The sequence below is a fragment of the Haliotis asinina genome, chromosome 13, assembly GCF_037392515.1.
Source record: "Haliotis asinina isolate JCU_RB_2024 chromosome 13, JCU_Hal_asi_v2, whole genome shotgun sequence".
NCBI classification, from domain to species: domain Eukaryota; kingdom Metazoa; phylum Mollusca; class Gastropoda; order Lepetellida; family Haliotidae; genus Haliotis; species Haliotis asinina.
The window spans coordinates 41,487,215-41,514,330 of NC_090292.1; the positions used below are offsets into that span (position 1 = coordinate 41,487,215).

Here is a 27,116-nt window from a genome sequence, read left to right on the forward strand (position 1 = left end):
AATACCTGTATTTCACTAATTACTGTTTCACTGAACTGACTGACATGAAGGTGCACCATTAATTGAACTGGAGCTGGTCTTTGATCTTTGTACTGGAATTACAGTGGTTTGACAGTTTTGTTTATAGATATTGCATTTAAATTACAGCTTAATTCAAATGAATACCGTTTGGTTTGGAGAATTATTTTATTTTCGCTCGTTCGTTCGTTCGTTCGTTCGTTCGTTCGTGTATTCATTCGATTGGGGGAAGGGAGGGGGTTGTCATGTTGTCTCAATTTAGACATTTATAAAGAGTGTGGGTCCTAAACCCTGTCTAAAGAATTATCTAGATAGTTTGCTGAAATTAAATGGACATTCCAAACTGTCTAGACAGCAATGTATACATACTGCTTGATGATAACGTATTTACTGATATCAATTATATAAACATGAGTTGATAAAGTTACAAATATCTGAAGCTTACAACTCAGCATGTAACTTAATCAACTTGTATTGATATAATTGATATCAGTAGACATGAGGTCGAGAATCTGTTTATCATCAAAAATCATTCTTCATTAGTTTTCAATGAAAAAATGTATATCTCTCAACATTGTTATACCATTTGACTTGCAGTGCAGTGATGATGTCAAAGCACTGTGCCGGCATCAAGTTGATGATGTCAAAGCACTGTGACGGCATCAAGTTGATGATGTCAAAGCACTGTGCCGGCATCAAGTTGATGATGTCAAAGCACTGTGATGGCATTAAGTTGATGATGTCAAAGCACTGTGACGGCATCAAGTTGATGAGGTAAAAGCACTGTGATGGCAGTAAGTTGATGATATCAAAGCACTGTGATGACATCAAGTTGATGATGTCAAAGCACTGTCAGGGCATCATGTTGATGATGTCAAAGCACTGTGATGGCATCAAGTTGATGATGTCAAGGCACTGTGCCATCAAGTTGATGATGTCAAAGCACTGTGCCGGCATCAAGTTGATGATGTCAAAGCACTGTGCCGGCATCAAGTTGATGATGTCAAAGCACTGTGCCGGCATCAAGTTGATGATGTCAAAGCACTGTGATGGCATCAAGTTGATGAGGTCAAAGCACTGTGATGGCAGTAAGTTGATGATGTCAAAGCACTGTGATGACATCAAGTTGATGATGTCAAAGCACTGTCAGGGCATCACGTTGATGATGTCAAAGCACTGTCAGGGCATCACGTTGATGATGTCAAAGCACTGTGACGGCATCAAGTTGATGATGTCAAAGCACTGTCAGGGCACTGTACAAAACCTCATCAGAGATATCATGGTATTACCACTGGAGCACAGCTATGGATGATAAAAATGTCATTCTTGTTACCAAATACATACGTACTTGGCATTAGATATCTTTCTTGTGTTTTTATTTGGACTATTCCATTATAATGTGTAGGTAACAGGAAATAGCTAATCTGTTCATAGAACCATAAATGCTATTGTTTCTGGACATTTACAGGCCTGCTTCATGACATCACAACACATCAAGGGTCATGTCCCGACATTTAAGTTTTCAGTGTCTGGATTTGTCTGGCTGAATATGTAAATCCTCAAAGCTGAACTTATTCAGAGGATGTTCATTTGCGGTAAATTTCCACACAAAACCAACAGGTGAAAATGCAACCAGAATCATTTTTACTCAACCTTTCAAGCATCCGCTATTTTTGTAAAACCATTACTGCAGTATACATGGACCTTAAAGGCACAATGCCATATATTTTCGACAATATTTTGGCCTATGTTTTATATATTGGGGGCATGTGCACCCACTTTAGCTTCCTGTTGATGCAGTAAAAGACCTATTATCTCGTAATAATTAAACCAGTGAGGCGAATAGCTTCCAAACAGACAACACTTATACTCGGACCTCGTTGTATAGTGGTATTCATGGTATCGTGGCAAATTGCTATGTCCGGTTTTACACACCAGACACACTTCTTAGAGCTGATTTTACATGTAAGTCGACAGCCTAATGTCAGTGGTTTGTTTACTTTTTTAAAACCGGCAGGATGTATCGAATCCCCGTAAGTTTATCCAGCAGAATTATCAACATTAAACTCTGGAATCTGTCTGACCCCCATTCATGAAATACCTGCTATAATATTTACTTTTCATATTTGACCCTTCCTACTTCATCTGAACTACGTCATCTGCATATCCCTGTTGCCAAAAATAAAGCAGAAGTGATGTCATAAGCTATATTTATCTCCTGGGGAATGAATTTTATTGTTTACCATGATACGATGCAGTTCTCTCCTTTGGTAAATGTTAATCGGCTCTGTTCGTCTAATGGCTTTCGCTGAAACACTATCACAGTTAAAATATTAATTTTTTCACAGATGTGTTGATTAAATGTCATGTTAATCGGATTTTGCAATAAAATAGGCCTCACAAGTTCAGAATTTCATTTCCAATTACTGATATGTCAAGTACCGCGATACAACGAGGTCGCAGGCTAACATGCATGGAACGTAAATGATTGCTTCGTACATCGAATGCTGTCAAACATGGTTTTGTCTGTGTTTGCCAAACTGGGTTCAATCAGTGAATGGGATATTCATAAAAAAGCACTCCAAGGGACATAACTCTATGGGGTTTGCGGGAAATAATGTTTGGTCAGTAGAGGGTGTAAGATTCGATTTAATATATATGCCATATTGATGTATTAGTTCATTTGACCTTTTTGAATTTAGCATTGTCATCTAAATGTGTAATATTTTGTGGAATAAAGTATATGGTATTGTCCCTATAGTTAGTATTACAGATGGAAATACATTATGTTTATTTTAAGAAGGGTGGTGCCTTTAACACACATGTGAATCTTGATTTTACTAGATGTTTCTAAATGGAAAATACATTTTTGAAAACTTTCACTGCAAAGTGGCTGAAAGTTAAGTTTGGGAGGCAAAGCCTCAGCAATATGAAGAAGCGAGAGTTTTGAACATTTACATGCATAAAACAAGATGCAAAATTATTAAACACATATAATTTACACAAAATAAATATTATGGAGTTTTTATGTTATTTTCTTAAAGGTGGTGTTCATTTCATTTGACAATACGGGTAGCCTTATGGTTAAGCGTTCACTCGTCATGTGAAACACCCGGTTCCATTCCCCACATGGGGAAAAATAAGTGAAAGCCCAATAAGTGAAAGCATTTCTGGTGTCACCACCATGATATTGCTAGAATAAAAATGGCATAAAACCTCACTCACTCACTTATTTGAAAATATACAGATACATCTTATGCCTGGCCTTTAACATATTTGAGAATTCTGACAACTGGGATAAATAATTTATAGACTGAAAGAAACCAAAACTGACAATGGCTTCCTCTGAAAAACTATACATAGTATATAACTCATCCAAAATATGAGTTAAGTGAGTGAGTGAGTTTTGGTTTACGCTGGACTCAGTAATATTCCAGCTATATGGCGGCGGTCTGTAAATAATCGGGTCTGAACCAGACAATCAAGTGATCAGCAGCATGAGCATCAATCTGCGCAATTTAAAACCAATGACATGTGTCAACCAAGTCAGTGAGCCCAACCACCCGATCCCATTAGTCGCCTCTCACTACAAGCATAGTCACCTTTTATGGCAAGCATGGGTTGCTGAAAGCCTATTCTATCCCGGACCTTCACGGGTCAAGTGAGATAAGAGTTTTGTTCACATCGGCAGTATTTCTGCCATATCGTGACTAAAAGTAAAACAAGCTATACATTCACGACACACAAACTCAGAAAGTTCTCCTCATACCCTGCCTGCCCTTGCAGTCATCTGAGAGAAGACAATGTTTTTTTACTATCTTCAGCAGTCTGCTGACTTTTTCAATGTACTTTCATCAACATAGATACGACCTACATTTGGTATTATATGGTAATATGAAAGTAGACTCTGAAACTAACAAGAAGTTGATCTCGTCTGTTCCATTCTAGTTTCCAAACAGATTTAACATGGCTAAAGAAATTAGTCATAAAGTTCAACAACTAAATACCATATTTACTTCAGCAAGCAAACATGTGGTACCAATACATACTAGTACTTCATTGGCAATTGATTTGTTATAAATAGCTTCCGTAGATATGTACATGATTGGGAGAGGCATTTACATAAGCCAACTGAGCTTGTCTGCCAATCACTTTTCTTTCTCTTGAAATATAATATGTTCAGAACAATTCAGAGTACTAAAACCTGTAGACAAGGGACAGTAACCAACTTCATAAAACATGAAAGTCTGGGTACACGAAACATTTTGTCACTTACTGCAAAGTGGTGGCAATCAGACAGACATCATGCATATAACATCACTTTGTGTCTAAAAAATATGATTTAAATGTCCACCAACCTTCATCATCCTCAAAAGAGTGATAGGAGTTTTCAGGCATAGCAAAACCAGCCGTCTTCCACACCAACAGTGTCTCAGTGAGTAATCAGGCTCCGCAACATCACAACCAAATCATATCGTACTTCATTATAACAACTAACTTGGTGTACATCCATTAACATCACCTATACAATAAAACAGATATTTTCCGCCCTCAAAAATGTGCAATAGAGTCAATCCTGTTAGTAAATGAGGTCACTTGTATTTAATATGTTTTTTATTCATTCTGCTTTAGAGTGAGGTAAAAGGATGTTTAAAAGCAGCATCAGCTGTCTCATTTGAATGTCATTTAGATTTTACAAGCAGCTTTGGTGACATATGTTCAACTACTCGCGCTAGACAGAGAGATTACAGTTGGTAAATATCCAGGAACCTAACATTTTGAATGCACAATGAAAACTGATGGTCAACATAACTTTTATGACACATATGATTAGTACTATCATTAAATAATGTGACAGCATCACACACACAAAGTAAACTTAGCCTCAGTTACAAACTCTAGTAGACGGAAACGCCAGCTAACCTTTTGAATTGACAAATCAGAACTCATCTTTTCAAATGGCAAAAGTTAGTATACACACATAACTTTTTTAACTTTCACCTCAAAAACGTTTGTACTTGAACAATTCTGAATGCTTAGAAATTTTCCATCATTTTTCGCTTCTTGTGAATGATATACATGAAGAATGCCAATATTCAAAACAGTGAGAAACCAGTTGCTGACCATAGCCATTTTGTCATTATTCCAGGATCTCATCTTACAGAAATATAAGCTAATAGTGATCATGTCAACAGAATCCCATAAGCATATATATCTGTGTTCTATGTGGATATTTTGTTGTTGAGGGATCAGTGTCAATGACAGGGGAAGAGAAACTCCCAAAACACTCTGAACCCTAAATAGTAGCCTTTACCTGATTGGTTGAATCTGTTCTGCCATCTTGCATTTGACTGGACAGTCCTAGGCTGCTCAAAGGTTACCTGATGCGACCTTCTACTAAGGTCTGTATGGCTCAATATATCAGTGTAATGAATAATACTTGGCCTATGTTTACATTGACTGCAGCATTACATGGAAATACACTGCCAGTTTTGCAAAGCTGAAAAAAGATTGTACTATGTGTTACGGTTAAGAAATTACCGTGACAAAAGGTGTAAGAACCAGCAAAAATAACATTGACAAGTCTAAAATTTTCAATACTTTGTACTAAGCAAAAACATAGGCAAAGTACAAAGATTCACAGTAGAGGCTTCACATACAATGCACCTGTGTCAAAACTAAAGTAAAATAATACAATTTACAGAAACTGCACTCTCGTAACACTATGGAAAGTTGTGACAACAATGATGGCAGTAATATTGAACTAACAGTCGTAACCTAGAAACCAATTCTGAACCAATACATGCAAATAAAAACAAGGACGAAAGGTGAGTAACAACAGGCATGACTGTCAAAAATAACTGAGTGAGTTAAATTGTACAAAAATGCTGAAGTTGACATCCATAATATTTTGTCTTCCTACTGTAATTATAAAACAGCTGAAATTGGAACGGATTCACAGATTTTCTGTTTGTCTGAAAGTCAAGCAATGTATGTGTCCAAGTTGATGACATCATCATAAATACATAAGTATCTCTTTGCTTTGTTTGTTCGCTGTTTAGCGCCGCACTCACCAATAGCAGTATTCCAGCTATATGGCTGAGGTCTGTAAATAATGGTTTGGACCAGACAATCCAGTGATCAACAGCATGAAAAGAAGTATCTGATGGTCAACACAATCAAATACAGTGAGGACTGTGGACTTTCCACACTGTATCTATGAGGGGAATTGAACCCAGATTTACAGTGTGATTTTTCATATATTTGTAAGTTATGTTTCAAATCTTAATCTCGAATGGAAGTCCCTTGTTCAAAATTTCTTGTGAACAGATTTTCAATTGGAATATGTAAATTTCGTATGTGAGTGAGTAAGTTTTTATGCCACTTTAAGCAGTGTCCCTGGAACACCAGAAATGGGCTTCACACATTGTACCCATGTGGGGAATCGAACGCGCGTCTTCAGCATGACATGTGTACACTTTAACCACTAGGCTACTCAACCATTCCCAAATCAAGTGAAAATAGGGAATGTAAAAGGTGAATTAATGGCTATGAACAGATTTTAATCAGAATGAGGCATAATGGTACATAGTGGGTCCTCAGTCATTCTATCTCTAGAGATGCCAACTCTGAATCAAATGAAACTGGAGTCATACCTAGTGCAAAGCAATTCTCTAGCCCTGAGGGTGTGAGTTGTGAGTGAGTGTGAGAGAGGGATCGGGACCCTTTTGACGGTGGGTGTCTGGGAGGGGGGCTCCCTCACAAAAAGAGATTTAGTCTGCTGGAAATATGCAATTTCTGGGCAAACTTAACCAGATAATACTTAACTCAAATGAACATATTCAAACAGCTATTTACTAAAATTCTTTCAAATATTTTAAACTTATAAACATCTTTGCATTTTCTAAAAATCAGAGATTTTACAGACAAATTGGAGAATGGATTTTGTGTTTGAAAATCGGAGTAACTCATCCAAAATGAGAGTGGTTGGCATCTCTGTATCTCAGATATCAAATATTACATAGCACAGTGTATATAACACAATATGCTTGTACATTTGTCAGAAGATAAGGGCAATGAAAACATACTAAATTGGATTTGCAACTACGTGCACCACGAGCTGGTTAGCTGGCTGATACGTGAAACAGATGGTTCAGTCAAAGTAGCATGTCTGGTATTGTAATCATCAAGAGTAATATATTGAGATTATTATTTATTCTTCTCAGTTCTGGATATGAATTCATCAACCAACAACCTGTCACACCCACTGCCACTGTTTTGTTTTCTTGTTATTGTCTAACATCCCACTCAGAAATATTTCAGCCATTATTGCAGAGGCAGTCAGTGAGTGAATTTAGTTCTAGGTCACACTCCACAACATTCCAGCCATATGGTATTGTTTGTTTTCTTGTTATTGTCTAACATCCCCCTAAGCAATATTTCAGCCATATGGTAGCAGTCTGAAGATAGTCAAACCTTGACCAGAGAATACAGTGATCAACAGCAGGAGCATCAATTTCTGCAACTGGGAACTGATGACACTATTGTGTCAACCATGACAGTGAGCCTGACCACATGATCCTGTTAGTCTCCAGTTTTACGACAAGCATAGGTTACTGAAGACCAATATTTACCGGGATCTTCAGGGGTTATCTTTGCGGATAATGTAACCATTCAAACTCTTGTAATCACCAAATTCCAGTGTGCTAAAACGCCGGTGGTTTTGGTGCACATAAACATATTTCCATGATGTTGTACCCCTGAAACCAATGCAGAGACGCATCAGATCCCTCTTTACAAGAGCTGTCAAAGCCGAAATGTGTCCATAAACAGCAATGCTAGCATGCCACAGATTATCAAAGTTCCGAAGAAAAGATAGCTGACATACTTATGCTTATAATGTTAGATTAAATTAGTATTGATCTATCTCTCAAACATTGACTTGCACCTGGTGCAAGTTTGATTTAGAACTAGGTTGCACTACATAATATAGGGGTATACTAGTGCAAGTAAGAAAGCACTAAATCAAGCTCTGCTATATCATTCACCCAGAAGTTGGCCAGCTTGCAGCTGTGGCTGGTGATAATGATTTACTTCTGTCTCATCCTTCCTATTGCTGTCAGTCAAAACATGGATGCCAAACAAATGTGGCGCTGGTGTGTTGATAAACGGATGGGATCAATAATTATTTGGCCATATACACTGAGTGCTTCATCTTGTGAACAAGGTTGAATGTTGGTCATACTATATCCACTGGTTTCTCTAATCAACCTTCAACACTGACTGCTGCATCTTGTGAACAAGGTTGAATGTTGGTCATACTATCACCCACTGGTTTCTCTAGTCAACCTTCAACACTGACTGCTGCATTTTGTGATCAAGGTTGAATGTTGGTCATACTATCACCCACGGGTTTCTCTAGTCAACCTTCAATGCTAACTGCTTCATCTTGTGAACAAGGTTGAATGTTGGTCATACTATATCCACTGGTTTCTCTAATCAACCTTCAACACTGACTGCTGCATCTTGTGAACAAGGTTGAATGTTGGTCATACTATATCCACTGGTTTCTCTAGTCAACCTTCAATGCTAACTGCTTCATCTTGTGAACAAGGTTGAATGTTGGTCATACTATCATCCACTGGTTTCTCTGGGCAGTGGTTGCAGCAGTTGCATATCACACAACGATCCAGTTCAATTCTCCATGTGGGGACAGTGAACGAAGGGCATCTTAGTGCCCCCTGATGTGATATTGCTGGGATATTGCTGAAGCCAAAGGTGACATAAAACCGTACATACTACTTATAACTTATAGAGAAACAGTCAAGAAATCCCGGAACACTGACAGAGGTCATCACCTTGTAATGGTGAGTAAAGAGGTGGTGGCCCAGGAGAGGTAGCCACCAAGACAGATGCGTAGACACATTAACCAGATTAACATCTAATCCTGGAAATGAACATATTTTACAGAAAATACATTCCTGAAATATAAAATGTAACAAATAGGAGCCAAGTGATTTTCTTCATTTTCTGAAGATCTTGGCACTGTGGGGGCTTGTGGAGTGTGGTCGAAGAGACTCAACATAGGTCCAAATTAAACATTAACAAGCATTGTCACGAAGGTGACATAACCCCCTGCTGCAAATTATCCAATCAAATTTAAGGTCACCAAAATCAACTGGGCCCTGTGTCATCCCTGGATGAAGCTTGATGTCAAATATGAAGAAAATCCAGTGAAATTGACTGGGCCCTGTGTCATCCCTGGATGAAGCTTGATGGAGCCTTACATGCTGAAATCTTCAAACTTCTTAACATATTTCAGCTCATACATATGTACAGACATACGGATGGATTGACGAAGTCTAATAAAATATCCCATAAGTCGCAATAGAAGTACAGCAAGGGATAAATTACAAGCACACCACATGCTTGTGAATTCAGCAGATCTATACAGAAGTCGTGATGGATGAGCAGGTTAGGCGGCTGGCTTTGTGTGCTGGCGATTAGGTGCCTAACTCTGAGGATGTAGGTTTTAATACCGGATGGGATTCAACTAAAAAAAAGTACTAGAGTTTGTACATTACCAAGAGGGTGTAATCCTAAATATAACATATGTTAGATATGTACAGTCCCTGAAACTGTGGCCATCTAGACTTGCCACATATTCTTGAATTAATTGTTTCTTAGAAATATTTGTTTCAGGGTCTGTAGGTATGACAGACTACATATAAACATGCTGGAAGCGTATTACGATCAATAGAGAATATATGTTGGCTTTCAGAACTTGAATGGGATGCTATCAATCCTTCGCAATTACAAGCTTGTTTACATTTCTAGTTCCTGTTGAAAAGTTCTTGGAACAGTTCAGTTCCCAAGGGCACATCTGATTCAACTTGAAGACAGCCTTGTGGCACATTTGAAAGCAGAAACTAAAACAAACATTGCTTGAAATATCACATTCTTTAATCTTTTATTGTATGGTAGGACTAAAATGTACAAAAAATCACCGCATGGATTTGCAACAGCAGCTACCTAGTTCTATTACATCATATTTCCACAACATTGTCAATAACATCTGAAGTGTTGTAAACGAGACACACACAAAATCCAAGGGAGATCACTCTGACATCTTGCTGTTTGAAACCTATCTCTCAAACACTCTGTAGAGTGAGTGAGTGAGTGAGTGAGTGAGTGAATGAGTGAATGAGTGAATGAGTGAATGAGTGATATTTTAGCAGTCCGGCAACATCAAGGTGGGGGAGATCAGAAATGGGCTTCATACATTGTAGCCATGCAAGGAATGGAGCTCAGGACAAGTGAACACTTTAACCACTAGGCTACCCCATCAACTCCAATATTAAGAAACATGCACATGCCTATAGCATGTTAGTTTAATCCCTAATGTCAAAAATACATAAGAAACATTATAGGACAATTTACTGTGACTCATATTTGATCCATAGAACTTTACATAACTCATAACAATCTGTTATGATAATATGTAATCAGTTATTATGAAAAATATGACAATACAAAGTATCTAGGTTATAGCATTGTGTTGTACATGTCTGGTGCAAGATTTAAATGCAAAAGTTTGTTTAAATGTTTTCCTTATGTGTATTTTCTATGTTGACTTCTTTGGCTAATAGGTGCATTTCATTCCACATTTGTTTCGATATGTTGTAAAAGATTACAAATACTGCCATAACAGTTTTAAAATAATGCATTTTTATATTGAACAAATAAACTTTTATCTTAAATAATGTGTAACATTTCACTCACTGTTGATATTTGAGACATATTTTTCTCTTTCACAAATTATTATCATGATAAAGTTTAAAAACTCGACGTGGCACATGACTAAATATTTTATGGCTGCTGTGACTTACTCTGTACCTAGAGAAAATGTATTACTCACATGTCCCAATTTTTCAATCTGGCCAAAAGGGCTACAAGACATAGGGAGTTGTCTCCCTTGACATAAAAGCATGATTGGGGGCGGTCTGAGCAAATTTAGCAATATGGGGACAGAAGGAAAAGGCTTTGTGCCCTGGTGCTGAATCAAACCGGGGTCCTCAGCATGATGAGTGACTGCTTAAACCACTGGCTTCAATATTAATGTGATCCTCTCAGAAAATCAGATAAACAGAGACAGAGACACTGTGTACCCATCAGTGGTGATCCGATTAATTGACATAATCGAAGACCAATGACTAAACGACCAAGCAATCAATTATATTTTGTCATAATCGAACACAAACTTGTCTGCTTCAACATCATTTTTCACAAGACTGGTTTTGTCTGTTACTTTCCATACGCATTACTAGTTCATTCCAAGTCATGAGTGAATTTATCTTGACGACTCCAGGAAATTTATGTTCCTAACAAACTAGTTACTCTTTAGAGATGTGAAATTTATGAATGCATTTTGTGCAATCTGCCAAAAAAGAACTACATTATATTTTTTCTTTATTTTTTTGGTGCATTAACAAAGATAAACTGGGTAAGTAACCTTAGCCTCGGTACTTTTCGTTACACTCCACTACTGAGTCTAACGAAACATACCGTATATTACCGCATATAAGCCGACCCCGTGAATAAGCCGTAGTAGGAGGTCGCATCAGGTGACCTTTGAGCGACCAATCAGTCCCTCCTGGATTCTGTGACAAATTTTTAAGAATTCCGCAGCAAATTTAAGCAAATTCTGCACCCTATTTTTCAATATTCTGCAAAACATTCTGCGGTTAAAGCATTTAGGAAAAACAACAAAAACATTATACAGACCTTCATAGTTTCATTCTCAAACACAGATATAATGTTACATCGACAGTACACATCACTTGAGTAAGCACCCACACCTTTTTCTGTGTTTGAGAATTAAACACTCGCTGAAAGTTCTTTCTCTCCTCTCATTCGTAACGTAGATGCAGACCAACAACTTCCTGTTTCATAAAAATGACAATTTTATATTTACACTAAATCTGAAAGAATCTCAATTTTAGAAATGATTGATTTTGAGAACGTAATTGCAGTGTCAAGTTCATCTAATATTATTTGAAAGATGCCCAAAACTTGCTTTATCAATAAAGTATCTTTAATCATGACTGTTTTGAAAATGTTGTGACAGTAAATATGTCAGTTCGTTTTATGTGTAACCGATCCTACTTTTGAAATTGTCGCTACTTTTCATTTCAGCTGCCGGTCTGTTTTCACTCAATTTTTGAAATAAGCAAATTCCACGGCAGAAAAGTGGCAAATTCTGCATGGATTCTGCAAGAAAACGCATTTTCTGTGGACCAGACATTTTCCTGTATTGAAAGGTAAATTCTGTAACTTTTTTTGCAACCGTGGAATCACGGAATCCAGGAGGGACTGACGTATGACTGTCCAATCAAACATGAGAAGGCAGAATGGACTTAACCAGACAACGGTTACTGTATAGGATTTGGCGGGACTTGAAAAATTTGCTAGTCACTGACACTGAGGCCTATATAAACGAAAATCTGCATAAAACACAGGTATTTGGCATGCAGTATACATGCTTATGGCTTTTTGATGACATGGTTACCATTAGTTAATATTTCCACAAGCTGACATCCTTGAATATTGACAAAAAACATTATATTCAACAACTGTTTGCTCACAGTTGACAGTATTGTAGCATGCTTCATGTGCACTACCCGGTAGCGATCGTATGAAAGATAGTATTCGTAATTGTTAAGGTACAAATCTTTTCAAGGTAAACGTTCAAAAGGTACGAGTGAATGTCCACTTTCGCAATTTGGTAAGCTTAGTTCTGACTGGTCAATGTTAATGGTTACCTGACGTGACCTCCTACTAGGTTTTGTTAGACTCACTCAGTAGTGGAGTGTTCAGACTCACTCAGTAGTAAAGTGTTAGACTCACTCAGTAGTGGAGAGTTTGACTCACTCAGTAGTGGAGTGTTAGATTCACTCAGTAGTGGAGTGTTAGACTCACTCAGTAGTGGAGTGTTCAGACTCACTCAGTAGTGGAGTGTTAGACTCACTCTGTAGTGGAGTGTTAGACTCACTCAGTAGTTGAGTGTTCAGAGTCACTCAGTAGTGGAGTGTTAGATTCACTCAGTAGTGGAGTGTTAGACTCACTCAGTAGTGGAGTGTTAGACTCACTCAGTAGTGGAGTGTTAGACTCACTCAGTAGTGGAGTGTTAGACTCACTCAGTAGTGGAGTGTTAGACTCACTCAGTAGTGGAGTGTTAGACTCACTCTGTAGTGGAGAGTTAGACTCACTCAGTAGTGGAGTGTTAGATTCACTCAGTAGTGGAGTGTTAGACTCACTCAGTAGTGGAGTGTTAGACTCACTCAGTAGAGTGTACGAAAAGTACTGAGACTAAGTATACTTTAGTATACTATAATATAGGCTGCTGAACGAGTGTGATAAACCAGCCACAATAAAGTGTTTATTGAAACCATGGCAGAATACTAATTATTGTGTAAGCATATTTTTCCAGCTACCTGATTGGTCTAGCGGTGGTCACATGACCGTCAACAGAAAAGCATTCCCTAAGTTCCGTACACTTCATATAAATAAATATACTGAATAAACCCTTGTCTCAATGTTTTTGTTTCAAGCCGATTACTTTTCCAGGGATTCTTGGTGTTATTTATAGCACGCAATCGGTCAACTATCACGTGATCGCACGAAAGATTTTTATTGGTTAATTTTACGGTTGCCTGCGCAGGTGCGTTCTTTTCACTCGCACCCGAGATTACCAGAAGCCACACCCTCGTAACCTTGGACACCTGTTGATTGATTACAGTATGTACATAAAGTGAACACAGACACTTGAATACAAACTAAAACGGCCAGTTTGAATATCATTAGATAATATTAACATTAAAGAACTTTCATACAGATGTGTACGGTATTAGGCGACCAGTTGTGACAAAATAAAAATATGTTCTCTAAACATCATACACTATTCTCTAGCTTTAATTATCATGCATTTGGTTATCTTCTTGAAGAACATAATGGTGATTAGTGTGATATATGGTTGACAGATACTCCATTAGAATATGAAAATGAAATTGAATACTAATAACAAATTTAAGGCCTATTTACTAAACATCAATGTTCTTTTAACGAAGATAACATATAGGCTATATTGCAGATGGCAATGCCGATCAAAATTAGAGAGCAAGAACTCAGTGGGAAAATCTTTATTGCTGTGGATTTGGGGAAGATTGCTATGAAAAACATTCTCATTGACGATGTGTATTTCAAGTCAGAGGCTGAAATTATAAAGGAGCTGCTTCTGCGCAGCATAGACTACATGTTTTATGGAAATGCTGAGGCCCATGCAATTTGCCATATACTAAAGCACCAGCAGGAGATAGACGGTGAAATATCTAATGATGCACCTTGCGCGTCAGGTCTTGTATTATATACAAAACCATTACGATCTCCAACAGGATATGAAAACCATGATGGAAGTTATACAACACTGTAGGTCTTACTGAAATAAATGAATATCTTGTTCAGTCATGAAGCTTTTGTTCTTTTCATTAGAATTAATCTACTGTTGTTACTTTTCTAGATGGGGAAGAAAAGAACATATACAAAAGAGGACCTTCAAATGGCAATTAACGATGTTCATATGGGCATGTCGTTCTGGAAGGTGGCCAAAAAGCACGGAAACCACAATTAATATGGAACATAGATGACACTAGGGTCCCTCTGACTCATCAGCCAGCGAAAGTTTTTGCTGAAGCCAGCATAAAAAACATTCCTGGCTGAGTCAAAAATGACCGAGACCGGTGCTGGCCTGTGTTAATGCCACAGGGAACACCATACCACCAATGGTCATTGTGAAAGGGAAACCCAAAGAAGTTTGGGAGCCTATAACACAAAACTTGGTATTCCAGGTACTTTGTACACGTACCAGGAGACAGCATGGATGGAAGATCAGCTGGGGCAGAGATGGTTTGAAGACCATTTTCTCAAGTATTGCGACCCAGCTGATCATCCTTGACAGTCATTCATCTCACGAGACGCTGGGTTTTCTGGAGAAAGCACAGGAGAACAATATTACAGTTCTCGCATTCCCTCCCCACACAACCCAATGGCTCTGTCTGCTAGATAAAACTGTATTTAGTTCTTTTAGTAGGGAATGGAGCTTTGGGTGTTCAGAGTATATCAGCAGCAGCCCAAAAAACATCGTTTGTAAGTGGGAGTGGCCGAGGTTATTCAGAGCTGCTTATGACAAAGCATTCACCGCCAGCAACATTATCAAAGGCTTCAGGAAATGCGAGATATTTCCCTTCAATCCCACAGCCATCCCCAGATCAGCCTTTGCACCATCTCAACCATTTGATAACACCTCCACATCAAACTCCAAAGTTGCCATCCCCGGAATCCCTGAAACCTCCGAAGCTCCCAGTGATGCAGTTGCACTTAAAGTTGCAGCGACTCCGAATCAGACACCATCAACATCCGCACCACAGGAGCCTGACCTTCCTGAGGGACAGAGGTCTTGACAGCTGAGGAATTTATACTCTCTGTTCTCAGTGGAGACGTCCCTTCATCATTTGGTGAATCTGGCAATATGATTGTAGAGATTGCAAGTGATGAAGGGATGTCTCTTACACAACTGGAGGCAGTAAACAAGGAGTTTTCTTTGCCTGGAACTAAAAAGTCAGAAGGCAAAGTCAATCCCAGAAAGCTGACCTCACACAGAATATTGATGCGCGATCATATTATTGAAATGAAAAGAGAGAAAAGAGCAGAAACGGAAAAATGAAGCAGAAACAAAGGCCAGAAAAGAGCAGAGAGAACTTAAACAAAAACTTAAGAATACTGAGAAGAAATTCACTCCCACGGTGACTCAAAGAGTGAGGTAAAGTATGCTCAAATTGCTCTGTTTTACAAACACTGACAATATCGTGCGCTACAAACACTGACATCTTGTGCTACAAACACTGACAACATCGTGTGCTACAAAAACTGACAACATCATGTGCTACAGTTTTTGGTGTACGAACACTGACAACATCGTGTGCTACAGTTTTCGATGTACGAACACTGACATCATGTGGTACAGTTTTCGATGTACAAACACTGACAACATCATGCGGTACAGTTTTCGATGTACAAACAATGACAACATCGTGTGCTACAGTTTTTGATGTACGAACACTGACAACATCATGTGCTACAAACACTGACAAAGTTGTGTGCTACAGTTTTCGATGTACAAACACTGACAACATTGTGTGCTAGAAACACTGACAACATCGTGTGCTACAGTTTTCGATGTACAAACACTGACAACATTGTGTGCTAGAAACATTGACAACATCGTGTGCTACAGTTTTCGATGTACGAAGCAATTCATTACATTCCATACATGTCACATGTTCTCTATTTGGAAGCTGTTCACCTCGAAGTTTCAATTATCGATTTCAGGCAAGTCGTAAGGGATAATAAGTCTTGTATTGCATCAATATTGGAAGCTAAAGTGAGTGCATATCCCCCAATATATTACATATAGGCTAAAATAGAGTTGAAAATGTGTGACATTGTGCCTTTGAGGTCCAGGCATACAACAGCTGCCTCTGCTCACGATGAGGATGAGATAGTTGGTACTTTTATGTGAAACAGTCACTAGGTGTTGATTACATTTCACACTAGCTAGCTAGCAAAGTATTATCCAGTTTTTAAGTTCAAGGGTAGTCAATGTTAATTCAGAACCACAGCTGTGACCATTCTCAACTGAGGTTACTTCATACGAACCTCTGTTCTAATACTGCCATATTTTCCTGTGGCAAAAAATCGTAACACAAATTATCTCCCGTCTTTCTATACAATCACAACAATGTGTTACATTCACTTAGATCCAACTTGACTGATACAAGTGACTGTGGTGCCACAAATATCCGTCATCTGCCAGGGACTTGTGTCGATAGGACACACACAACATTTAATCGCTAGCTTTTCCGGTGTCAACCAGGGTGATGGAGACACCATTGATCTGTCAATGACTGAGCTCTGTCTAGAAGAAACATCTGAGCATCATGCAGGGGAAGAGGTCCTAGTTTTGCCAAAACATATCCATATTCCTGAGGTCTTACAAATGATAGCTTTTAAAACTATGTCGTTGATTGCACAACAAAATCTGACTGCCACCAATCACGAATCCGGAAAAATAGCATCATGAAACGGTCGTATTAGAACAGATGTTCGCAGGAAGACATGACAAGTAACCTTTGTGAGAAGAGAATTTAGCTGTGACAGGTTAAACAGAAAAACAGAACTAATCAATGCACTCTGCTACAGTCACTCAAACAAAATGAAGGAGGATTGTAAGGATCTGGTGACTATTTGTAAGTGTTTAAAGGGCAGGTAATCATATACGGGACTAAAGGGCAGATAATTTCAGGTGCCTCGTCACATATCTTTTGAAGGTCTCTTGGTGAGATGGTCAACAGACAAACTAATTGTTCATTTTCAGGAGAGCGTATAAAGCAGTAAGATAACATCATGAATTGATATGTTTGTAACGATAAGGTAATTACATAAGTTATTGTAAGAATGAAATGTAATAAATGAAAACCATAGAGTCAGTAACAAGTTATGAATTGGATTACGCACTATCGTAAACAGTTAACGTTATTGCTATATGTGAATCTAAGTTATGTTTATTGTTACTGTCAATCACACATTTCAAGTCGATAACAAAGATATGAGGGCGCTCTCATTCATCGTTCGTTCCTTCGTTCGTTAGTCATAATAAGGATAACTCTGATCTCATGACTTGGATTTGTTACCATGGTTACACATATACTTATTTATACAATTTATACAATGAGTTTCAGAGAAGTTTGAAGAAGCAGAGAGTGTACAGAGACATCCCGGTTCATATGGACACACTGAATTCACATGGTAACTACTGACGCTTCAATTACTCCAGTGCTGGAGAGTTCAGCCTTAGTCAAGGTTATGGTTAAGGCTGGAGTCCGAGTTAAGGTTGCCCTAAGGTTGTTTTATGCAACAGGCGTATCTTTTTCTTAAGGTGATCGTAGCTCTAACCTTAGTGTTTAAGGTTGATCTTAACTAAGGTTGTTTTAAACAATGAAACACAGAGTTTCAGAACCTGAGGAAATCTAGACTTGCTTCATTTAGGACATTAGCACTGCAGAAAGGGCTTGAGATGCAGGGACTTTGAGACAGACTATCAAAGTCTGTATAAGTAGTGGCTGCAAGAGTTGTATGTAGCCCAGGGAGTTGAAATTGATAATTTGATGTGCCCTCGGGGGGAAAAAAATACCTGTTTTTTTTAGCATGCATTGTGCATGGGTATGAATGTGATATAAATACAATATAAAATACTAGTAATAAAAAGCAAACAACAGAGAAAATTTAGTGATGGTAGTCAGCTCCAAAAGATTCCATTGGAGTAAAAGTAAAAACTTGAAAGTCAATGACACCAGGTGTTTGTGGACTGGGTGTCCAGCTCTACCATTGGTCAACACAAGTACAATTTACATAATCCAGCATGCTTTCTCTGAGATTCTGTTGACCATTCTTGAAATAAAATTATCCAACTTCTGTACAAAAATATATTTCACTTCATTCAAATTTTTTTTTAAATCAAGCAAACCATGCAAGTAATAAAAAACAAATTATATAAAAGAAAATGTTGACTTACAAATATAATCTTCATCCACGGAACCCCATGACTCCTCATCATCTGAGTCACCATCTGATGCGGAGTCTCTATAGTCTTGAACAAGACGCTGCTTGCTTCCGTTTCTCTCCCTTGCCATCACGCTGTTGAAAGACTTGGAATCCTGATCACGAAGAAGTCGGTCCCTCCGCGAGGACATGTTATGTCGTTGTCTCGTCAGACTGTTGTGGTATTGCATTCACCTAGCACAGAATATGTTAAAATTGTGACCCATGACAGAATTTATATTTGTTCTTCTTCTGTTGTCCAGAAATGTTTGTGAATGCATGTGTATGTGTGTTTTTCCCTCCATCAATCAATTCCAGTTGTCAGATCGTCTGTCATCCTCTCAATGGTCACCAGTGGGATACAAGATCTGGGTCAGAACTGATCTTCAGCAACCAGACTCGATTATTTACAGACCACTGCCATTTAGCTGGAATTTTGTAGAGTGCAGCTTTAAATAACAAACACCTAAAGAATGAAGGTCCAAACTGGGTCAACTGTGTTGGGTTGAACTAAGGTTAGAGCACATTCAATCACATGCTGGTGGCTGCTTCATCTAGCCTCGGCTTCATTTCATGTTATAATTCCTGCCAAATGAGATACACAGTTTAAAACTTGTAAACATCTGGGCCTAGATATTCGAAACTCTCTTAGCGCTAAGATAGTCTTACCTTAATACATGGCACTTACGACTATCTTAGTGCTAAGACTGCTTAAAACATCTTGGCCCTGGCTGGGTTAGAAATGGCCTTCAGCAAGCCATGCCTGTTGTAAGAGGCGACTAATGGAATCGGGTGGTCAGACTCACTGACTTGTTTTACAAATGTCATCATCATAATGCCATTTTATGTACCGGTACAACACAGGTGTCTCGTTTAATAGGTCATCTATGGACCCCTAGACCTGTGTTATAACAAGGGATGATTGTATGTTGTTGCATGTTGATGGATAAACAGACACATTACTGGTTGTGCACAAGACACTCTAATATAGCTGCAACATGAGTTTCGTATAATTTAAATGTAATGAGACCGAGTGTGGTATTTTATTGATTACCCAGGTCTAAATTGACAAAATAGTTTATTTTTGTTATTTTTATGGTTTCATAACCACAACAGTTGTGTACTGTAGAACACTTTTAGCATGACATCACACTGTATTGACGTCACATCTGCCCCTTGGTATCCGACGTCATGACGCATGTCAGTTCACGGTCATTGCCTCACACAGTAAACTACTATGTAGAACCCCGTTTCTTGGTTTGTGGTTGCTTTACTCCGCTAATATCACTGGTGGAAACACTGCGTTTATGTTTTTGACGGATATAATGCCTCAGTTCGTCTCACAGTTAAACAGCGACATGGCAACGTTTGCAATGTTTACATTCCCACAATGCATATAGGTTGTATAATGAATGAATTCACGAGTTTGCTATGAATGGAAATGTAGTTCCGTCACAACGTGACATAACTGAGAGGTCATCGGTTATCCAATCAAATCATTACGACACAGGTCAATGTGATACGACAAAACTATCAAAAGGCACCGGTTCACCACCAGACCTACCTGTGTACAGGTGAACAAGCAGGAAACAGTGTTTACATTCTGCTCAAGACAAGAGCCCTACCACCAATTTCAATCTGTCAAACTTGTTGCCATGGAAATGCATAAACTTTTATTCAAAAATCCAAACTAACCAAAAGACATCAATACACCAAAAGATCTATTTATGTGCTAAGTCTTGTGAGGAAATATTGAACGGTTTGAAAGTTATCCTCCAGAATAGACAAATGAGCACAGACGCACAGTGTCCATTTCATAACCCCCAGCATAACGCGTTGCGAATGATAACATATAGCATGTATGGTGTCAATTTTCATATGATCTGGTTCCAGCAATAAGGGGTGGTCCACAAATAATCAACTCATGAGAGTAACAGCAGTGATAAGATAACAAGGGAAGCCAGTGGTTAATTAGTAATGACAATAAATAAATATAAGCCAGGAATTAACCCAGACATAAACAGCTCTGTAGAAATAAAGTACTAATTACATGTTTTATGTATTTGTGTTAATTGTCAACATTTAGCATGAATTTACTCTTGAGCACAAAATTAATTCGGAAATAAAGTTCGCTCTACCCCAGTGTGTTTCGTAATAAACTATAGTTTTGCCCTGAACTGTTATAATTAAAGCATGTGGAAGGTAGTCCCACTGCTTTGATGTTATAATAGTGCAGGACAAAACAATACTTTATTACAAAACACACTGTGGTAGAATGAACTATACATGATCTTTCCTAAGATGCCAAATTTAACACTTTCTAAGGATTACTTTGGGAGATAATCTAAGGCAGAAAACATACAACGGTGTCAGTGACCTAAATTAAGAGTCCTTGCACAGGGCTAACTGACATGCTTGTTCCTCTGACATGTCTGCCACCCTAAAGTAGGATGAACGTTACCAGATAAATCATTAAAACAGATGATAAACAGTTTGAAGATGGCTTACACTCACGTTAAATATCTTTTTTAAATTATTTGAATTTCATCTCTGATTAATGTAAAACATATGGGGCAATATGACTGTCACATTTTTACTACCAACGTGAGTTTGAATCAGTATACACTGATGAAGCTGTCTAGTGAAGGGACATTCCATGATTGTGGGAATATAAACAACATTGCCGTGTCACTGAGAAATTGAGAGTCGAACTATGAGACGTCTTATCCATCGGAAAACATAAACGCAATGCTTCCACCAGTTGCTGTTTCTCTTCACGCAACTGCAAACCAAGAAACGAGATGCAACAAAGTAGTTTACTGTAGGAGGCTGTACGAGGCGATGGCAACGGACATACATTGTGGCGTTGGTTACATTGTGACATAATGCAAATGTGTTCAATTATGAGGGGGCAGACTAGAATGGCGCAGTGACGCCAAGGCATTGTAAGGTAATGCAAAACATGCACATTATTGTCTGATAAAGTACTGTTGGCGCCTTTGATCTTGCACCAAAGCATCTTAGAGAGGTTGTTCAGCAGGTATCAGCTTTTCATTTCAATGGCATACAGAACGACATTTTGGGTAACAGTCTCAAGTCTTATTTGAGGTGTTTTAGATCTTAATTTAATACAGTAACATAGACAAGACGCAAAGTAATAACTATTGTAAATGGTGTTACAGTTTGCTGGAAAGAAATAGCATTTCTTTGAAAAAATCATATTTTGTTAAGCATGCCCTTTTCCATGATTCTGTTGTCTACTTTTGTATATAGTGTGAAATATTTTGAAAGCGTGAGTGAGTTATTTTTTATGCTGCTTTTTTAGCAATATACCAATATATAACGGGACACCTGCAGTTTACGGGTCCCTGCCTTCGGCAGTCACCCGGAAATAGAATGTATTCTATAGTAACGTGTACGCGCCTTCGGCGCGAGCTTACTGCCTTTGGCAGGAAGCGATGCGCACAGCGCGTCATATATAAAAGAAAAGCACGCGAGAGCGGGCTGATCTCCATTAGGAAGCATTTTAGACGAATTTAGAGGTCATTTTCGTGTTTACTGGCAAAAGTTTAGTTTAAAACTTCGTCTGAAAGACGAGAGTTTTAAACACGAATTTTAGTAATCCTCCAAAACATTAATCCAATCGTTAGTAATCAAAGGGAAATCCTCATGACGTTCCTTTTCTCTGATTGGTCAAATGTGGATGCACGTGTCGAATGTTCCAAATAAGGTAGTGGGTTACTAGGAATGCCACAACTTGAATGAGATGGGATATGTGCATGCGACAGTAAATCATAGTAAGGAATTTGTGAATGCGGAGAATGGTGTGTGCACAAATAAAACTGAGAGTACGTGGAGAGTGGTGAAAGCGTCCCTGCCCAGGTATGGAACTGCGAAAGGATTGTTTGATAGTTCATCGTGAGGTAAAAATATTTACGGTGTTTTGATGATCCTTTTGTAACATTTTTTGCGTTTATCCGCCGTGCGTTTGACCCCCAAAAAAACCATGCATACTTTAATGATTGAAATTGAAAATAAAGAAAATGGTGTTCAGGATTCGGATAAATTTAATGCAAACGGAGGTTTGTTCTTGTAATGTAAGTGAAGCGTTTTGATATTAGACATCAAATAAACTTACCTCTTTTTGTTTATTAGGAATAGAAAAGAAATGATAAGTAATATGTAAAAATAATGTAGGGGGGCACCTGCCCCTCTAAAACCCCCCAGTCTGTTGAAATATGAGATTGCAAAAAGATCATACATTCGGTTAGCACTGGGAAATTGTATCGTGATCTTAAAAAATGAATAAACACTGCCATTGACAATACCATGACATAATACTGACCCTAAAATAATGTTGAGGAATGAAGGTCTTGAGCTGATTCTCGATTATAACCCAAAGGTAATTTAATAGGTCAAACAAGGCCATAAAACAGCGGCAGTTACTCGCCGGAGTAAACAAAAAATGGCATCAGCGTTAGTGCTCGCTTTGATGTAAATATGGCTTCTGCGCATGTCTGTCACGTACACTTCCGGGGACCCGTAAAGTGCAGTTTACCCTATATAACACTGCAGGGAACACCAAAATGGGTCTTCATACATTGTGCCCATGGCCAAGTATGGAATTGAACCTAGGTTTTCAGTGTGACAAGCAAACACCTTAACCATTAGGCTATGCCACAGCCAACTGCTCAGAAGGAAATATTATTCTATTTTCAGTTAATTAGTAGTAAGAGTCAATCATATTTTCATTATACTTGAAAAATGTTTGAGACTCACTATTTTGTTTTATTTGCAATAATACTGGCATTTGTTTCTTAACAAAATTTGTTTGGGTATCTGATGGTGAAGTCAACAATATTCCAGCCATATGGCGGCCGTCTGTAAATAATCAAGTCTGGACCAGACAATCTAGTGCTCAACAGCATGAGCATCTATCTAAACAATTGGGACACAATGACATGTGTGAACTAAGTCACCTTAGTCACTTTATACGACAAGCACAGGTTACTGAAGATCATTCCTAGCCCCGATCTTCATGGATATGTTATTCTTAGTGATTCCATTTAGTGTTGTGAGTAAGTATGTTGCTGTTCAATTCAAGAATGAATAAACCATCATGTACAATCTTACTGACATCTGTAGCTATAGAATATGGAAATTTAATGGAATTTAATCAAATTTAATGGAAATGGGAATTTTCAATTTGTCCAAGAAGTGAGGTGAAATGGGCTTTAATGTAGCACTTCATATTTCATTTATGTAACAAAGTGAATGCAAGTGAATTTGTGACGGTACTAGCCTGGACAAAGTCAGCTTTATAGTGCTAGTTTACTGAGATGACATGCTGCAATTAAGCATGAATACCCCACTCAAACACATTATTCTGACTCCGCACCGACAGGTCCTTATTGTACCCATTAATGCTGAGCGCCAGGCAGGGACCAACAAGTACTACAACGCTGAAAAACATGCTCAAAGCGAATGGCAGGAACACCTCCAAACAACAACAGCCACCGAAAGGTGTCGTCTACAAAATCAAATGCGACTGTGGCGAGGCATATGTAGGTGAAACCTCCCGGCCAATAAACATCAAAATCAAAGAACACTTATCATCTACAACCAAATCAGATCGGAAATCTGCTATATCTGACCACATCATCAAATGTCCCAATCACAGCATAATTTGGGACAATGTAGAGATATTATCCAAAAACCACAAGGACTTCACCCAAAGAAAACTGGTAGAAGCAGTTCAAATCAGGAGACACAAGCCCTCAATCAACAGAGATCAGGGATATCTCATCCCAACTGCATACAATGAACTGATAAAAATAACAGATTAGAGCTCACCAGCCACCAATACTAATGACCCTATCAGCCATGTATACTTTGTCACAGCTACAGCCACTATTGGCTTCCTCTTATTGTCTCTTATTGTTGTTATTACTTTATCCCTGTCCATGTATATAAGTCTGTTCTGTGATGTATTACTCCACTCTTGCTTGACAACAGTATAAGGATCCATACCGAAACATCGCATCATATGTAATAAAGAAGTTGTTATCCATAAAGAATCTTACCCTCTTACCAGCTTCTAATAATGCCAGTCAAACAAATAACAATTATATGTAGGTGAATTTCAATCATGCTAAATGAATGCAGAAGTCAAACCATAAAAAACTGTGAGAAAATGGTTGAACATACTCGGATTCTATTCCTTCACAGCATGCAATGACAAAATTTTACTCCAGGTGATCTAAAATAACATTTTCATCAACAAAATAGAAAAACTTATCTCATAATCATACCGCGCTGTTGAACTTATTCCTACAAACTAAAGTGTACAAACTAGCAATAATATTTTGGGTAGAGCATTGTCATGGCCCTTACATTACCGACTGAACTTTTCAGTTCAGAATTTCCCAAATTCATATACCGTGGCAACAAAATTCAAGTAACATTTGATCACGTTTTGGTCAACATCTTCATCCTCAAGTACTCACCTCATACAGCCATTTGTTGGGATAGCTTATCACCTGAATGTGCGGGTATTTGCTGCTCTGTTCATGCACATGTCAATACTTCAACTCCACACAGCTACATTCTGACACTGACTTCATTTTACATTTATCTGCAAAATCAATTCAATCTATACACATGTGTGTCACCACTATGTCTCTAACAAAACATGCAACAGGTTTAGCTATGGGTTAGCCAAGGGAGATAACTCGGATGATATTGATTTTTTTTAACAGTGGTCACAGGTGTTGCAGAAAGAGGCGTTTTTCGGAATTAACTGCCTCAGCTATTTGACATTTATATATTCATTACCTTGAAGATCAAATAATGTATGACATGAGAGATTAAAATGTTTCTTTTCAACAAAACTGCAAGGTCTTTACTTTAAAAAGATTACAAAAGATCTTTCATCTTTTTAAAAAGAAAAACTTGCAGTAACAGTGAGTGAGTGAGTGAGTTTAGTTTTACACCGCACTCAGCAATATTCCAGCTATATGGCGGCAGTCTGGAAATAATCGAGTCTGACATGTGTCAACCAAGTCATCAAGCCTGACCACCCGATCCCGTTAGTCGCATCTTACGACAAGCATAGTCACCTTTTATGGCAAGCATGGGTTGCTGAAAGCCTATTCTACCCCGTGACCTTCATGGGTCACTTGCAGTCACAAATGATAAACATGGGGAGACTGTTTTTTATTCTTAGGCTATTTAGCTTACATTGTTATAAGCCCTTAAACATTATTTTGAGTATTTGCACATCTTGGGTTGAATGGCATTTAAAAAATTCTGTGTCCAGTTGCATATACTTCAGACACAATGAACACAAGATCCTATTCAGAAATGTTTGTACACATGTCCAAACTGGAATTTTGCCAGAGGATATATTTTTCACTCTCTGTGCATGTGCACAAGTTCAGAAATAATATGAAACCAGCAAATGCAGATTGAATGGTGCACTGCCAGCTATACGCTAAACTAATGATGTAATTGGCAACACATTGCTGTCTGACCTTCGCTACAATTACAGAAGCTAGTGGTATGAGCTTGTTTAGTAAGTGATCGGCATCCAGATCTTTACTTATGTGCCAAGATGCACAAGCCAGTTTCTTCAGAATTTCAGAAATATTCTCAGAATTTCCTCAAACTACAGTGGATTTTTCAGGATAATAAACTATAAATTTCACAAAGTGACACATTGACACATCACGAAGAAAGACTATGAGAGTTAAAATTAAGCTGTCTGTGCAAGCACTACAGCTAGGTGTTGGTAGGTAGCCAGTGGAGGTTAACCCTGTCAGTAGGCCGCTAATTAGGAGGGTAAGATTAGGGTAAGAATGTCAACTGTGGGATGACTCCAAGCCCGGCAACATTGATATAAACAAATGACTCTATTTACATTGAAGAGGAGATCAAGTGACATGGGCGATTCAGAACCCAAGGAAAATAAGACTTGCTTCACTGATGACTTTTCCACTACAAATTGGGCTTGCAGAAGCCTGAGAAGGGAAAATAATATGGTTTAGGGACTGTGTGACAGGCTTATCGCTTACCAAAACTTTGGAGATAAGTGAACAGACAAAGGCAGGTGACAGACGGCAGCCGGAGCCCGTAAATATAAGCTGTTGCCAGAAACACAACCACTGAACGTTGCTGAACACCTAGTTCTACCCGCGATATCTGACATAAGCCTTGATTATGATTTTTAAATCGATTTATTTTCCTGGACTGTTGACTGAACACATTCAGTTATTTACGTTTTAACCCAGTAAGATACAGGACAATATGCTGTTAAAAGTTGATGAAATCCTGAAAATGTTCTAGGTCTAGTGTCATCGACCAAATTCACTGTTAAGTTGAACAAAATT

The 27,116-nt window shown here is 38.3% G+C and overlaps 1 protein-coding gene across 3 annotated transcripts in view; it reads right to left on the reverse strand.

Moving 5' to 3' along the window:
- The window catches only part of LOC137259979 (endothelin-converting enzyme homolog), a 75,626-nt gene that overhangs the window by 48,437 nt on the left and 73 nt on the right, over window positions 1–27,116 (reverse strand). Inside the window, exons 2-3 of one of the 3 annotated variants that reach the window (XM_067797640.1) lie at window positions 25,236–25,363; window positions 18,704–18,924 (exon numbers count right to left, since the gene is read on the reverse strand). In XM_067797640.1, coding sequence (XP_067653741.1) covers window positions 18,704–18,920 — 217 coding nt within the window. In that variant the 5' untranslated portion in view covers window positions 18,921–18,924; window positions 25,236–25,363. Of the gene's footprint in view, window positions 1–4,376; window positions 4,458–18,703; window positions 18,925–25,235; window positions 25,364–27,116 lie in introns of those variants that run through there. The other 2 variants (XM_067797641.1, XM_067797645.1) reach the window with 2 other exon arrangements.